Raw genomic sequence first — 15,894 nt, forward strand, 5'->3', positions numbered from 1 at the left:
AAGGTGTCTGAGTGTGTGTGTGTTACCTTTCTACTCTCCTCCAGTTCTCTGATTCTTTCCTGCTCCTGCTGCGCTCGCTCCCGCCGCCGCCGCTCCTGGCAACCACAGGAAGTTACATCACAGGAAGTAACATCACAGGAAGTTACATCACAGGAAGTTCCATCACACTGCTGCAGGTGTGAACCAGTAAAACCAGAAGGGCCAGAGAAAACCCCTAGTTTACGAAACCCATCTGATTTAGCAGGCAGCAGATAGAGAACATATACTGTATCCCCCCTCTCCTAGAGAGAGATAGAGGTAGATATTCACCCTCTCCTAGAGAGAGATAGAGGTAGATATTCACCCTCTCCTAGAGAGAGATAGAGGTATATATTCACCCTCTCCTAGAGAGAGATAGAGGTAGATATTCACCCTCTCCTAGAGAGATAGAGGTAGATATTCACCCTCTCCTAGAGAGAGATAGAGGTAGATATTCACCCTCTCCTAGAAAGAGATAGAGGTAGATATTCACCCTCTCCTAGAGAGATAGAGGTAGATATTCACCCTCTCCTAGAGAGAGAGGTAGATATTCACCCTCTCCGAGAGAGATAGAGGTAGATATTCACCCTCTCCTAGAGAGAGATAGAGGTAGATATTCACCCTCTCCTAGAGAGAGATAGAGGTAGATATTCACCCTCTCCTAGAGAGAGATAGAGATAGATATTCACCCTCTCCTAGAGAGAGATAGAGGTAGATATTCACCCTCTCCTAGAGAGAGATAGAGGGTAGATATTCACCCTCTCCCTAGAGAGAGATAGAGGGAGATATTCACCCTCTCCTAGAGAGAGATAGAGGAGATATTCACCCTCTCCTAGAGAGAGATAGAGGTAGATATTCACCCTCTCCTAGAAAGAGATAGAGGTAGATATTCACCCTCTCCTAGAGAGATAGAGGTAGATATTCACCCTCTCCTAGAGAGATAGAGGTAGATATTCACCCTCTCCTAGAGAGAGATAGAGGTAGATATTCACCCTCTCCTAGAGAGAGATAGAGGTAGATATTCACCCTCTCCTAGAGAGAGATAGAGGTAGATATTCACCCTCTCCTAGAGAGAGATAGAGGTAGATATTCACCCTCTCCTAGAGAGAGATAGAGGTAGATATTCACCCTCTCCTAGAGAGATAGAGGTAGATATTCACCTCTCCTAGAGAGAGATAGAGGTAGATATTCACCCTCTCCTAGAGAGATAGAGGTAGATATTCACCCTCTCCGAGAGAGAGATAGAGGTAGATATTCACCCTCTCCTAGAGAGAGATAGAGGTAGATATTCACCCTCTTCTAAGAGAGAGATAGAGGTAGATATTCACCCTCTCCTAGAGAGAGATAGAGGTAGATATTCACCCTCTCCTAGAGAGAGATAGAGGTAGATATTCACCCTCTCCTAGAGAGATAGAGGTAGATATTCACCCTCTCCTAGAGAGAGATAGAGGTAGATATTCACCCTCTCCTAGAGAGATAGAGGTAGATATTCACCCTCTCCTAGAGAGAGATAGAGGTAGATATTCACCCTCTCCTAGAGAGATAGATAGAGGTAGATATTCACCCTCTCCTAGAGAGAGATAGAGGTAGATATTCACCCTCTCCTAGAGAGATAGAGGTAGATATTCACCTTCTCCTAGAGAGAGATAGAGGTAGATATTCACCCTCTCCTAGAGAGATAGATAGAGGTAGATATTCACCCTCTCCTAGAGAGATAGAGGTAGATATTCACCCTCTCCTAGAGAGAGATAGAGGTAGATATTCACCCTCTCCTAGAGAGATAGAGGGATATATTCACCCTCTCCTAGAGAGATAGAGGTAGATATTCACCCTCTCCTAGAGAGATAGAGGTAGATATTCACCCTCTCCTAGAGAGAGATAGAGGTAGATATTCACCCTCTCCTAGAGAGATAGAGGTAGATATTCACCCTCTCCTAGAGAGAGATAGAGGTAGATATTCACCCTCTCCTAGAGAGAGATAGAGGTAGATATTCACCCTCTTCTAGAGAGAGATAGAGGTAGATATTCACCCTCTCCTAGAGAGAGATAGAGGTAGATATTCACCCTCTCCTAGAGAGAGATAGAGGTAGATATTCACCCTCTCCTAGAGAGATAGAGGTAGATATTCACCCTCTCCTAGAGAGAGATAGAGGTAGTTATTCACCCTCTCCTAGAGAGATAGAGGTAGATATTCACCCTCTCCTAGAGAGAGATAGAGGTAGATATTCACCCTCTCCTAGAGAGATAGAGGTAGATATTCACCCTCTCCTAGAGAGATAGAGGTAGATATTCACCCTCTCCTAGAGAGAGAGATAGAGGTAGATTTTCACCCTCTCCTATAGAGATAGAGATAGATATTCACCCTCTCCTAGAGAGAGATAGAGGTAGATATTCACCCTCTCCTAGAGAGAGATAGAGGTAGATATTCACCCTCTCCTAGAGAGAGAGATAGAGGTAGATATTCACCCTCTTCTGAGAGAGATAGAGGTAGATATTCACCCTCTCCTAGAGAGAGATAGAGGTAGATATTCACCCTCTCCTAGAGAGAGATAGAGGTAGATATTCACCCTCTCCTAGAGAGAGATAGAGATAGATATTCACCCTCTCCTAGAGAGAGATAGAGGTAGATATTCACCCTCTCCTAGAGAGAGATAGAGGTAGATATTCACCCTCTCCTAGAGAGAGATAGAGGGAGATATTCACCCTCTCCTAGAGAGAGATAGAGGGAGATATTCACCCTCTCCTAGAGAGATAGAGGTAGATATTCACCCTCTCCTAGAGAGAGATAGAGGTAGATATTCACCCTCTCCTAGAGAGAGATAGAGGTAGATATTCACCCTCTCCTAGAGAGAGATAGATGTAGATATTCACCCTCTCCTAGAGAGAGATAGAGGTAGATATTCACCCTCTCCTAGAGAGATAGAGGTAGATATTCACCCTCTCCTAGAGAGATAGAGGTAGATATTCACCCTCTCCTAGAGAGAGATAGAGGTAGATATTCACCCTCTCCTAGAGAGAGATAGAGGTAGATATTCACCCTCTTCTAGAGAGAGATAGAGGTAGATATTCACCCTCTCCTAGAGAGAGATAGAGGTAGATATTCACCCTCTCCTAGAGAGAGATAGAGGTAGATATTCACCCTCTCCTAGAGAGATAGAGGTAGATATTCACCCTCTCCTAGAGAGAGATAGAGGTAGATATTCACCCTCTCCTAGAGAGATAGATGTAGATATTCACCCTCTCCTAGAGAGAGATAGAGGTAGATATTCACCCTCTCCTAGAGAGATAGATAGAGGTAGATATTCACCCTCTCCTAGAGAGAGATAGAGGTAGATATTCACCCTCTCCTAGAGAGATAGAGGTAGATATTCACCTTCTCCTAGAGAGAGATAGAGGTAGATATTCACCCTCTCCTAGAGAGATAGATAGAGGTAGATATTCACCCTCTCCTAGAGAGATAGAGGTAGATATTCACCCTCTCCTAGAGAGAGATAGAGGTAGATATTCACCCTCTCCTAGAGAGATAGAGGTATATATTCACCCTCTCCTAGAGAGATAGAGGTAGATATTCACCCCTCTCCTAAGAGAGAGATAGAGGTAGATATTCACCCTCTCCTAGAGAGATAGAGGTAGATATTCACCCTCTCCTAGAGAGAGATAGAGGTAGATATTCACCCTCTCCTAGAGAGAGATAGAGGTAGATATTCACCCTCTTCTAGAGAGAGATAGAGGTAGATATTCACCCTCTCCTAGAGAGAGATAGAGGTAGATATTCACCCTCTCCTAGAGAGAGATAGAGGTAGATATTCACCCTCTCCTAGAGAGATAGAGGTAGATATTCACCCTCTCCTAGAGAGAGATAGAGGTAGTTATTCACCCTCTCCTAGAGAGATAGAGGTAGATATTCACCCTCTCCTAGAGAGAGATAGAGGTAGATATTCACCCTCTCCTAGAGAGATAGAGGTAGATATTCACCCTCTCCTAGAGAGATAGAGGTAGATATTCACCCTCTCCTAGAGAGAGAGATAGAGGTAGATTTTCACCCTCTCCTATAGAGATAGAGATAGATATTCACCCTCTCCTAGAGAGAGATAGAGGTAGATATTCACCCTCTCCTAGAGAGAGATAGAGGTAGATATTCACCCTCTCCTAGAGAGAGATAGAGGTAGATATTCACCCTCTTCTAGAGAGAGATAGAGGTAGATATTCACCCTCTCCTAGAGAGAGATAGAGGTAGATATTCACCCTCTCCTAGAGAGAGATAGAGGTAGATATTCACCCTCTCCTAGAGAGATAGAGGTAGATATTCACCCTCTCCTAGAGAGAGATAGAGGTAGATATTCACCCTCTCCTAGAGAGATAGAGGTAGATATTCACCCTCTCCTAGAGAGAGATAGAGGTAGATATTCACCCTCTCCTAGAGAGATAGATAGAGGTAGATATTCACCCTCTCCTAGAGAGAGATAGAGGTAGATATTCACCCTCTCCTAGAGAGATAGAGGTAGATATTCACCTTCTCCTAGAGAGAGATAGAGGTAGATATTCACCCTCTCCTAGAGAGATAGATAGAGGTAGATATTCACCCTCTCCTAGAGAGATAGAGGTAGATATTCACCCTCTCCTAGAGAGAGATAGAGGTAGATATTCACCCTCTCCTAGAGAGATAGAGGTATATATTCACCCTCTCCTAGAGAGATAGAGGTAGATATTCACCCTCTCCTAGAGAGATAGAGGTAGATATTCACCCTCTCCTAGAGAGAGATAGAGGTAGATATTCACCCTCTCCTAGAGAGATAGAGGTAGATATTCACCCTCTCCTAGAGAGAGATAGAGGTAGATATTCACCCTCTCCTAGAGAGAGATAGAGGTAGATATTCACCCTCTTCTAGAGAGAGATAGAGGTAGATATTCACCCTCTCCTAGAGAGAGATAGAGGTAGATATTCACCCTCTCCTAGAGAGAGATAGAGGTAGATATTCACCCTCTCCTAGAGAGATAGAGGTAGATATTCACCCTCTCCTAGAGAGAGATAGAGGTAGTTATTCACCCTCTCCTAGAGAGATAGAGGTAGATATTCACCCTCTCCTAGAGAGAGATAGAGGTAGATATTCACCCTCTCCTAGAGAGATAGAGGTAGATATTCACCCTCTCCTAGAGAGATAGAGGTAGATATTCACCCTCTCCTAGAGAGAGAGATAGAGGTAGATATTCACCCTCTCCTATAGAGATAGAGATAGATATTCACCCTCTCCTAGAGAGAGATAGAGGTAGATATTCACCCTCTCCTAGAGAGAGATAGAGGTAGATATTCACCCTCTCCTAGAGATATATAGGTATATATTCACCCTCTCCTAGAGAGATAGAGGTAGATATTCACCCTCTCCTAGAGAGATAGAGGTAGATATTCACCCTCTCCTAGAGAGAGATAGAGGTAGATATTCACCCTCTCCTAGAGAGAGATAGAGGTAGATATTCACCCTCTCCTAGAGAGAGATAGAGGTAGATATTTACCCTCTCCTAGAGAGAGATAGACGTAGATATTCACCCTCTCCTAGAGAGAGATAGAGGTAGATATTCACCCTCTCCTAGAGAGATAGAGGTAGATATTCACCCTCTCCTAGAGAGAGATAGAGGTAGATATTCACCCTCTCCTAGAGAGAGATAGAGGTAGATATTCACCCTCTTCTAGAGAGAGATAGAGGTAGATATTCACCCTCTCCTAGAGAGAGATAGAGGTAGATATTCACCCTCTCCTAGAGAGAGATAGAGGTAGATATTCACCCTCTCCTAGAGAGAGATAGAGGTAGATATTTACCCTCTCCTAGAGAGAGATAGACGTAGATATTCACCCTCTCCTAGAGAGAGATAGAGGTAGATATTCACCCTCTCCTAGAGAGATAGAGGTATATATTCACCCTCTCCTAGAGAGATAGAGGTAGATATTCACCCTCTCCTAGAGAGAGATAGAGGTAGATATTCACCCTCTCCTAGAGAGAGATAGAGGTAGATATTCACCCTCTTCTAGAGAGAGATAGAGGTAGATATTCACCCTCTCCTAGAGAGAGATAGAGGTAGATATTCACCCTCTCCTAGAGAGAGATAGAGGTAGATATTCACCCTCTCCTAGAGAGAGATAGAGGTAGATATTTACCCTCTCCTAGAGAGAGATAGACGTAGATATTCACCCTCTCCTAGAGAGAGATAGAGGTAGATATTCACCCTCTCCTAGAGAGATAGAGGTATATATTCACCCTCTCCTAGAGAGATAGAGGTAGATATTCACCCTCTCCTAGAGAGATAGAGGTAGATATTCACCCTCTCCTAAGAGAGATAGAGGTAGATATTCACCCTCTCCTAGAGAGAGATAGAGGTAGATATTCACCCTCTTCTAGAGAGAGATAGAGGTAGATATTCACCCTCTTCTAGAGAGAGATAGAGGTAGATATTCACCCTCTCCTAGAGAGAGATAGAGGTAGATATTCACCCTCTCCTAGAGAGATAGAGGTAGATATTCACCCTCTCCTAGAGAGAGATAGAGGTAGTTATTCACCCTCTCCTAGAGAGAGATAGAGGTAGATATTCACCCTCTCCTAGAGAGATAGAGGTAGATATTCACCCTCTCCTAGAGAGATAGAGGTAGATATTCACCCTCTCCTAGAGAGAGAGATAGAGGTAGATATTCACCCTCTCCTATAGAGATAGAGATAGATATTCACCCTCTCCTAGAGAGAGATAGAGGTAGATATTCACCCTCTCCTAGAGAGAGATAGAGGTAGATATTCACCCTCTCCTAGAGATACAGTGGGGAAAAAAAGTATTTAGTCAGCCACCAATTGTGCAAGTTCTCCCACTTAAAAAGATGAGAGAGGCCTGTAATTTTCATCATAGGTACACGTCAACTATGACAGACAAAATGAGAAAAAAAAATCCAGAATATCACATTATAGGATTTTTAATGAATTTATTTGCAAATTATGGTGGAAAATAAGTATTTGGTCAATAACAAAAGTTTCTCAATACTTTGTTATATACCCTTTGTTGGCAATGACACAGGTCAAACGTTTTCTGTAAGTCTTCACAAGGTTTTCACACACTGTTGCTGGTATTTTGGCCCATTCCTCCATGCAGATCTCCTCTAGAGCAGTGATGTTTTGGGGCTGTCGCTGGGCAACACAGACTTTCAACTCCCTCCAAAGATTTTCTATGGGGTTGAGATCTGGAGACTGGCTAGGCCACTCCAGGACCTTGAAATGCTTCTTACGAAGCCACTCCTTCATTGCCCGGGCGGTGTGTTTGGGATCATTGTCATGCTGAAAGACACAGCCACGTTTCATCTTCAATGCCCTTGCTGATGGAAGGAGGTTTTCACTCAAAATCTCACGATACATGGCCCCATTCATTCTTTCCTTTACACGGATCAGTCGACCTGGTCCCTTTGCAGAAAAAACAGCCCCAAAGCATGATGTTTCCACCCCCATGCTTCACAGTAGGTATGGTGTTCTTTGTCCTCCAAACACGACGAGTTGAGTTTTTACCAAAAAAGTTCTATTTTGGTTTCATCTGACCATATGACATTCTCCCAATCCTCTTCTGGATCATCCAAATGCACTCTAGCAAACTTCAGACGGGCCTGGACATGTACTGGCTTAAGCAGGGGACACGTCTGGCACAGCAGGATTCGAGTCCCTGGCGGCGTAGTGTGTTACTGATGGTAGGCTTTGTTACTTTGGTCCCAGCTCTCTGCGGGTCATTCACTAGGTCCCCCCGTGTGGTTCTGGGATTTTTGCTCACCGTTCTTGTGATCATTTTGACCCACGGGGTGAGATCTTGCGTGGAGCCCCAGATCAAGGGGAGATTATCAGTGGTCTTGTATGTCTTCCATTTCCTAATAATTGCTCCCACAGTTGATTTCTTCAAACCAAGCTGCTTACCTATTGCAGATTCAGTCTTCCCAGCCTGGTGCAGGTCTACAATTTTGTTTCTGGTGTCCTTTGACAGCTCTTTGGTCTTGGCCATAGTGGAGTTTGGAGTGTGACTGTTTGAGGTTGTGGACAGGTGTCTTTTATACTGATAACAAGTTCAAACAGGTGCCATTAATACAGGTAACGAGTGGAGGACAGAGGAGCCTCTTAAAGAAGAAGTTACAGGTCTGTGAGAGCCAGAAATCTTGCTTGTTTGTAGGTGACCAAATACTTATTTTCCACCATAATTTGCTAATAAATTCATTAAAAATCCTACAATGTGATTTTCTGGATTGTTCTTTCTCAATTTGTCTGTCATAGTTGACGTGTACCTATGATGAAAATTACAGGCCTCTCTCATCTTTTTAAGTGGGAGAACTTGCACAATTGGTGGCTGACTAAATACTTTTTTTCCCCACTGTATATAGGTATATATTCACCCTCTCCTAGAGAGATAGAGGTAGATATTCACCCTCTCCTAGAGAGATAGAGGTAGATATTCACCCTCTCCTAGAGAGAGATAGAGGTAGATATTCACCCTCTCCTAGAGAGAGATAGAGATAGATATTCACCCTCTCCTAGAGAGAGATAGAGGTAGATATTCACCCCCTCCTAGAGAGAGATAGAGGTAGATATTCACCCTCTCCTAGAGAGATAGAGGTAGATATTCACCCTCTCCTAGAGAGAGATAGAGGTAGATATTCACCCCCTCCTAGAGAGAGATAGAGGTAGATATTCACCCTCTCCATTTTCTCTTCCTTCCAGTCTTCTCCCAGAGTGTCTGTCTCCTTATGGTGTTTCCCCTTCTCTCCCAGGAACGCATAGTCCTCCTCCTTACACATTCCTCTCATGGACTACAGAATTACATCATCAACTCCCCCTCTTGGACTACAGAATTACATCATCACTTCCCCCTCTCGGACTACAAAATGACATCATAACATCCCCCTCACAGGCTACAGAATGACATCTGCCGCATTCAAAACAACTGGGACCTAGGATCTCGGAAAATCTCATACTTCTGACTTCAGTGTGTTCAAGACAACTGGGAACTCCGACTGGGAAAAATAGTTTTGAACGGTCATCCAACTCAGAATTCCAAGTCAGAAACTCAGGCATCTTGCCGCGTTTAAAAATACAAGGTCAAATCATGACGTCAGTGATCTTCAGGTCGGAAAGTTGACGCTCTAGAAAGAGGCCAGAGTTCCCGAGTTGAAATTCCAAGTTGGATGACTGTTCAAATCGATTTTTCCCAGTCGGCGCTTGTATTTTTCCGAGTTCCCAGTTGTTTTGAACACACTGAAGTCGGAAGTTAGAGATTTCCGAGTTCCCAATTCCGAGTTCCCCGTTGTTCTGAATGCGGCATTATGGCACGTTCATATGCTAATCAAAACTAGGAAACTCTGAAATTTCCGACTTGCTGATACGTTGAAAGCGGCACGTGTATAACTGCAACCAGTTAGCAAGTCGTACATTTAAGAGTTTCCTAGTTCCGACTAGCACATGAATGCGGCAATCCCCTCACGGACTACAGAATGACATCATGAAATCATAACATCCCCCTCATGAATTACAGAATGACATCATGATATCATAACATCCCCCTCATGGATTACAGAATGACATCATGATATCATAACATCCCCCTCATGGATTACAGAATGACATCATTATATCATAACATCCCCCTCATGGACTACAGAATGACATCATGATATCATAACATCCCCCTCATGGATTACATAATGACATCATGATATCATAACATCCCCCTCATGGATTACAGAATGACATCATGATATCATAACATCCCCCTCATGGATTACAGAATGACATCATGATATCATAACATCCCCCTCATGGACTACAGAATGACATCATGATATCATAACACCCCCTCAAGGACTAGAGCATCAGACCGATGGTGCTTTCCAGAGAACTGGGAACTCAGGGAAGAAACAAGGTCAGATCATGACGTCAGGGATCTTCAGGTCAGAAAGTTGGAGCTCTAGAAAGATGCCTGAGTTTCCGACTTGGAATTCCAAGTTCGATGACCGTTCAAAACGATTTTTCCCAGTTGGAACTCATTATTTTCAGAGTTCCCAGTTGTCTTGAACGCACTGAAGTCGGAGTGGACAAGAAACCAGGAGTTAATCAATCAATCAATCAATTTTATTTTATATAGCCCTTCTTACATCAGCTAATATCTCGAAGTGCTGTACAGAAACCCAGCCTAAAACCCCAAACAGCTAGTAATGCAGGTGTAGAAGCACGGTGGCTAGGAAAAACTCCCTAGAAAGGCGAAAACCTAGGAAGAAACCTAGAGAGGAACCAGGCTATGTAAGTCCCAGTGAGATGCACATGTCTTTGGCATGAGAAGGTTTGACAACACTGTACACTTACCTTGGACATGGGAATCCCTTCAAACAGAATAACATGGTCCATCCTGGACAGACAGGACACAGTTACTACACTATATACATTAGTACACAGTTAATACACAGTTAGTACACAGTTAGTACACAGTTAGTACACAGTTAATACACAGTTAGTACACAGTTAGTACACAGTTAATACACAGTTAGTACACAGTTAGTACACAATTAGTACACAGTTAATACACAGTTAATACACAGTCAGTACACAGTTAGTACACAGTTAATACACAGTTAGTACACAGTCAGTACAGTTGACATATTGTAGTACACTTTACACACACGGTCCCCAATGAGTAAATACACAGTTAAACACTAAACACACACACTGTCCCCAGTTAGTAAATACACAGTTAAACACTAAACACACACACTGTCCCCAGTTAGTAAATACACAGTTAAACACTAAACACACACACTGTCCCCAGTTAGTAAATACACAGTTAAACACTAAACACACACACTGTCGCCAGTTAGTAAATACACAGTTAAATACTAAACACACACACACATGGTCTCCAGTTAGTAAATACACAGTTAAACACTAAACACACATGGTCCCCAGTTAGTAAATACACAGTTAAACACTAAACACACATGGTCCCCAGTTAGTAAATACACAGTTAAACACTAAACACACATGGTCCCCAGTTAGTAAATACACAGTTAAACACTAAACACACACACTGTCCCCAGTTAGTAAATACACAGTTAAACACTAAACACACATGGTCCCCAGTTAGTAAATACACAGTTAAACACTAAACACACACACTGTCCCCAGTTAGTAAATACACAGTTAAACACTAAACACACACACTGTCCCCAGTTAGTAAATACACAGTTAAACACTAAACACACACACTGTCCCCAGTTAGTAAATACACAGTTAAACACTAAACACACACACACATGGTCTCCAGTTAGTAAATACACAGTTAAACACTAAACACACATGGTCCCCAGTTAGTAAATATACAGTTAAACACTAAACACACATGGTCCCCAGTTAGTAAATACACAGTTAAACACTAAACACACATGGTCCCCAGTTAGTAAATACACAGTTAAACACTAAACACACATGGTCCCCAGTTAGTAAATACACAGTTAAACACTAAACACACACCTCCACACTCACTCACAGTTAACCTACTCACACAATACTCAATGTATATTATCACTGCTAATCTAAGAGTACTAATACAAGCACATAGAACATATTTAGTTCCTTTCCTTGGTTCCGGCACTGTCCTACTATAAACTACTGTCCCAGTCGAGGTAGTTAGATGCACTAACCTGTAGCTAGGTCTGGTGGGCTGTAGCCTTCTGTGTGTCTGTGGTGTCCTCTGGTCTGTCTCTCTGTGTGTCTGTGGTGTCCTCTGGTCTGTCTCTCTGTGTGTCTGTGGTGTCCTCTGGTCTGTCTCTCTGTGTGTCTGTGGTGTCCTCTGGTCTGTCTCTCTGTGTGTCTGTGGTGTCCTCTGGTCTGTCTCTCTGTGTGATGTGGTGTCCTCTGGTCTGTCTCTCTGTGTGTCTGTGGTGTCCTCTGGTCTGTCTCTCTATGTGATGTGGTGTCCTCTGGTCTGTCTCTCTGTGTGTCTGTGGTGTCCTCTGGTCTGTCTCTCTGTGTGATGTGGTGTCCTCTGGTCTGTCTCTCTGTGTGATGTGGTGTCCTCTGGTCTGTCTCTCTGTGTGATGTGGTGTCCTCTGGTCTGTCTCTCTGTGTGATGTGGTGTCCTCTGGTCTGTCTCTCTGTGTGATGTGGTGTCCTCTGGTCCGTCTCTCTGTGTGATGTGGTGTCCCGTTGTTTGTCCACCGATCCCTATTATAGCCAGTGTGTGTCCAGTGATCCTCCAGTGTTAGTGTGACCACACGTGGCAGCGATGGCAGCGATTTCAGCAGCGGCCCGTGAGAAGTGGCACTCTCCCACTAATAAAGCAACGCTGCATGCCACCACGGGGTGACTGATGGAGCTGCTGGGACCGTCAATGTTCTTCCCTGAGAATCTGATGGGGGGTTGGGTGTTGTGGGGTGTCATGTCAGCCGGGGGGGACTGTTGTCATGTTTGTGTTGTTTGCCAGAGCTGGGTACCACCCCTACAGAATGTCCCTGGGCTGGCACTGATTTACCAACGATGTCACCGTTCAAGCCTCAGTAACACTAGAAGAGGAAAAGGACATAGAGGACAGGAGAGAGGTGGGGGGAGTGAAGAGGACAGGAGAGAGGTGGGGGGAGTGTAGAGGACAGGAGAGAGGTGGGGGGTTGTGAAGAGGACAGGAGAGAGGTGGGGGGAGTGTAGAGGACAGGAGAGAGGTGGGGGGAGTGAAGGAGAGAGGTGGGGGGAGTGTAGAGGACAGGAGAGAGGTGGGGGGAGTGAAGAGGACAGGAGAGAGGTGGGGGAGTGAAGAGGACAGGAGAGAGGTGGGGGGAGTGAAGAGGACAGGAGAGATGTGGGGGGAGTGAAGAGGACAGGAGAGAGGTGGGGGGGAGTGTAGAGGACAGGAGAGAGGTGGGGGGGAGTGAAGAGGACAGGAGAGAGGTGGGGGGAGTGTAGAGGACAGGAGAGAGGTGGGGGGAGTGAAGAGGACAGGAGAGAGGTGGGGGGAGTGTAGAGGACAGGAGAGAGGTGGGGGGAGTGAAGAGGACAGGAGAGAGGTGGGGGGAGTGTAAAGGACAGTAAAGAGGTGGGGGAGTGTAGAGGACAGGAGAGAGGTGGGGGGAGTGAAGAGGACAGGAGAGAGGTGGGGGGAGAGTAGAGGACAGGAGAGAGGTGGGGGAGTGAAGGAGAGAGGTGGGGGGAGTGTGAGGACAGGAGAGAGGTGGGGGGAGTGAAGAGGACAGGAGAGAGGTGGGGGGAGTGAAGAGGACAGGAGAGAGGTGGGGGGGAGGGAAGGACAGGAGAGAGGACAGGAGAGAGGTGGAGGGAGGAAGAGGACAGGAGAGGGAGGGGGGGGAGTGAAGAGGACAGGAGAGAGGTGGGGGGGAGTGAAGAGGACAGGAGAGAGGTGGGGGAGGAAGAGGACAGGAGAGAGGTGGGGGGGAGTGAAGAGGACAGGAGAGAGGTGGGGGGAGTGAAGAGGACAGGAGAGGGGTGGGGGGGAGTGTAAAGGACAGGAGAGAGGTGGGGGGAGTGAAGAGGACAGGAGAGAGGTGGGGGGAGTGAAGAGGACAGGAGAGAGGTGGGGGGAGTGAAGAGGACAGGAGAGAGATGGGGGGGAGTGAAGAGGACAGGAGAGAGGTGGGGGGAGTGTAGAGGACAGGAGAGAGGTGGGGGGGGGGAGTGTAGAGGACAGGAGAGAGGTGGGGGGGAGTGAAGAGGACAGAGAGAGGTGGGGGGAGTGAAGAGGACAGGAGAGAGGTGGGGGGAATGTAGAGGACAGGAGAGAGGTGGGGGGAGTGAAGAGGACAGGAGAGAGGTGGGGGGAGTGAAGAGGACAGGGGAGAGGTGGGGGGAGTGAAGAGGACAGGAGAGAGGTGGGGGAGTGAAGAGGACAGGAGAGAAGTGGGGGGAGTGAAGAGGACAGGAGAGAGGTGGGGGGGGAGTGAAGAGGACAGGAGAGAGGTGGGGGGAGTGAAGAGGACAGGAGAGAGGTGGGGGGAGTGAAGAGGACAGGAGAGAAGTGGGGGAGTGAAGAGGACAGGAGAGAGGTGGGGGGAGTGAAGAGGACAGGAGAGAGGTGGGGGGAGGAAGAGGACAGGAGAGAGGTGGGGGGGAGTGAAGAGGACAGGAGAGAGGTGGGGGGGAGTGAAGAGGACAGGAGAGAGGTGGGGGGGAGGAAGAGGACAGGAGAGAGGTGGAGGGAGTGAAGAGGACAGGAGAGAGGTGGGGGGAGTGAAGAGGACAGGAGAGAGGTGGGGGGAGGACAGGAGAGAGGTGGAGGGGAGTGAAGAGGACAGGAGAGAGGTGGGGGAGTGTAGAGGACAGGAGAGAGGTGGGGGGGAGTGAAGAGGGACAGGAGAGAGGTGGGGGAGGACAGAGAGAGGTGGAGGGGAGTGAAGAGGACAGGAGAGAGGTGGGGGGAGTGAAGATGACAGGAGAGAGGTGGGGGGAGTGAAGTACCCTTATGGTTTAGTAATACACTGGCAGAGGTTTCAGTAATATGCCCTTATGGTTTAGTAAGACTCTGCCAGAGGTTTCAGTAATATGCCCTTATGGTTTAGTAATACACTGCCAGAGGTTTCAGTAATATACCCTTATGGTTTAGTAATACACTGCCAGAGGTTTCAGTAATATACCCTTATGGTTTAGTAATACACTGCCAGAGGTTTCAGTAATACGCCCTTATGGTTTAGTAATACACTGCCAGAGGTTTCAGTAATATACCCTTATGGTTTAGTAATACACTGCCAGAGGTTTCAGTAATATACCCTTATGGTTTAGTAATACACTGCCAGAGGTTTCAGTAATATACCCTTATGGTTTAGTAATACACTGCCAGAGGTTTCAGTAAAATGCCCTTATGGTTTAGTAATACACTGCCAGAGGTTTCAGTAATACGCCCTTATGGTTTAGTAATACACTGCCAGAGGTTTCAGTAATATACCCTTATGGTTTAGTAATACACTGCCAGAGGTTTCAGTAATATACCCTTATGGTTTAGTAATACACTGCCAGAGGTTTCAGTAATACGCCCTTATGGTTTAGTAATACACTGCCAGAGGTTTCAGTAATACGCCCTTATGGTTTAGTAATACACTGCCAGAGGTTTCAGTAATACGCCCTTATGGTTTAGTAATACACTGCCAGAGGTTTCAGTAATACGCCCTTATGGTTTAGTAATACACTGCCAGAGGTTTCAGTAATACGCCCTTATGGTTTAGTAATACACTGCCAGAGGTTTCAGTAATATGCCCTTATGGTTTAGTAATACACTGCCAGAGGTTTCAGTAATATACCCTTATGGTTTAGTAATACACTGCCAGAGGTTTCAGTAATATACCCTTATGGTTTAGTAATACACTGCCAGAGGTTTCTGTAATACACTGCCAGATGTTTCAGTAATATGCCCTTATGGTTTAGTAATACACTGCCAGAGGTTTCAGCTGTTGTTATGTTCTAGTGGTAATGCGTTCGTTCTGTCTCTCTGTCTCTCTGTCTGTCTGTCTGTCTCTGTCTGTGTCTCTGTGTATGTGTGTGTGTGTGGTGTGAGAGAGCTGTAGGTAATGGTCTCTGGTCGGAAGCCAGAATAGAGCATGATAGAGTCCTCTAGTGGTCAAAAGGCTTTTTTAACATGGGCAGCACCATTGAAGGCTTCCAGAATTTAATGTAGTCAACTGGGTGGGACTTCCAACTTCATTGGCTGATCCCTCTTGGTGACACTGTTGGAGCCATGTCATCATGAGGGATCAGCCAATCGTTAAGAAGAAAATTGTCTGCTTTATAATATTCCACTAGCTAGTTATATCACCCATTATAATATTCTACTGGCTAGTTATATCACCCATTATAATATTCTACTAGCTAGTTATATCACCCATTA

General features: G+C 45.4%; 1 protein-coding gene across 1 annotated transcript in view; it reads right to left on the minus strand.

The window, feature by feature from the left end:
• LOC123487176 (capping protein inhibiting regulator of actin dynamics-like) overlaps positions 1 to 11,773 on the minus strand; it is a 19,094-nt gene extending 7,321 nt beyond the window's left edge. The window contains exons 1-4 of the mRNA XM_045218308.1: positions 11,714 to 11,773; positions 10,383 to 10,425; positions 8,720 to 8,833; positions 27 to 95 (exon numbers count right to left, since the gene is read on the minus strand). Coding sequence (XP_045074243.1) covers positions 27 to 95; positions 8,720 to 8,833; positions 10,383 to 10,424 — 225 coding nt within the window. The 5' untranslated portion in view covers position 10,425; positions 11,714 to 11,773. The remainder of the gene's footprint in view (positions 1 to 26; positions 96 to 8,719; positions 8,834 to 10,382; positions 10,426 to 11,713) is intronic.
• Positions 11,774 to 15,894: the final 4,121 nt, after the last annotated feature.

This window comes from Coregonus clupeaformis, unplaced genomic scaffold (assembly GCF_020615455.1).
Source record: "Coregonus clupeaformis isolate EN_2021a unplaced genomic scaffold, ASM2061545v1 scaf1496, whole genome shotgun sequence".
NCBI lineage: Eukaryota > Metazoa > Chordata > Actinopteri > Salmoniformes > Salmonidae > Coregonus > Coregonus clupeaformis.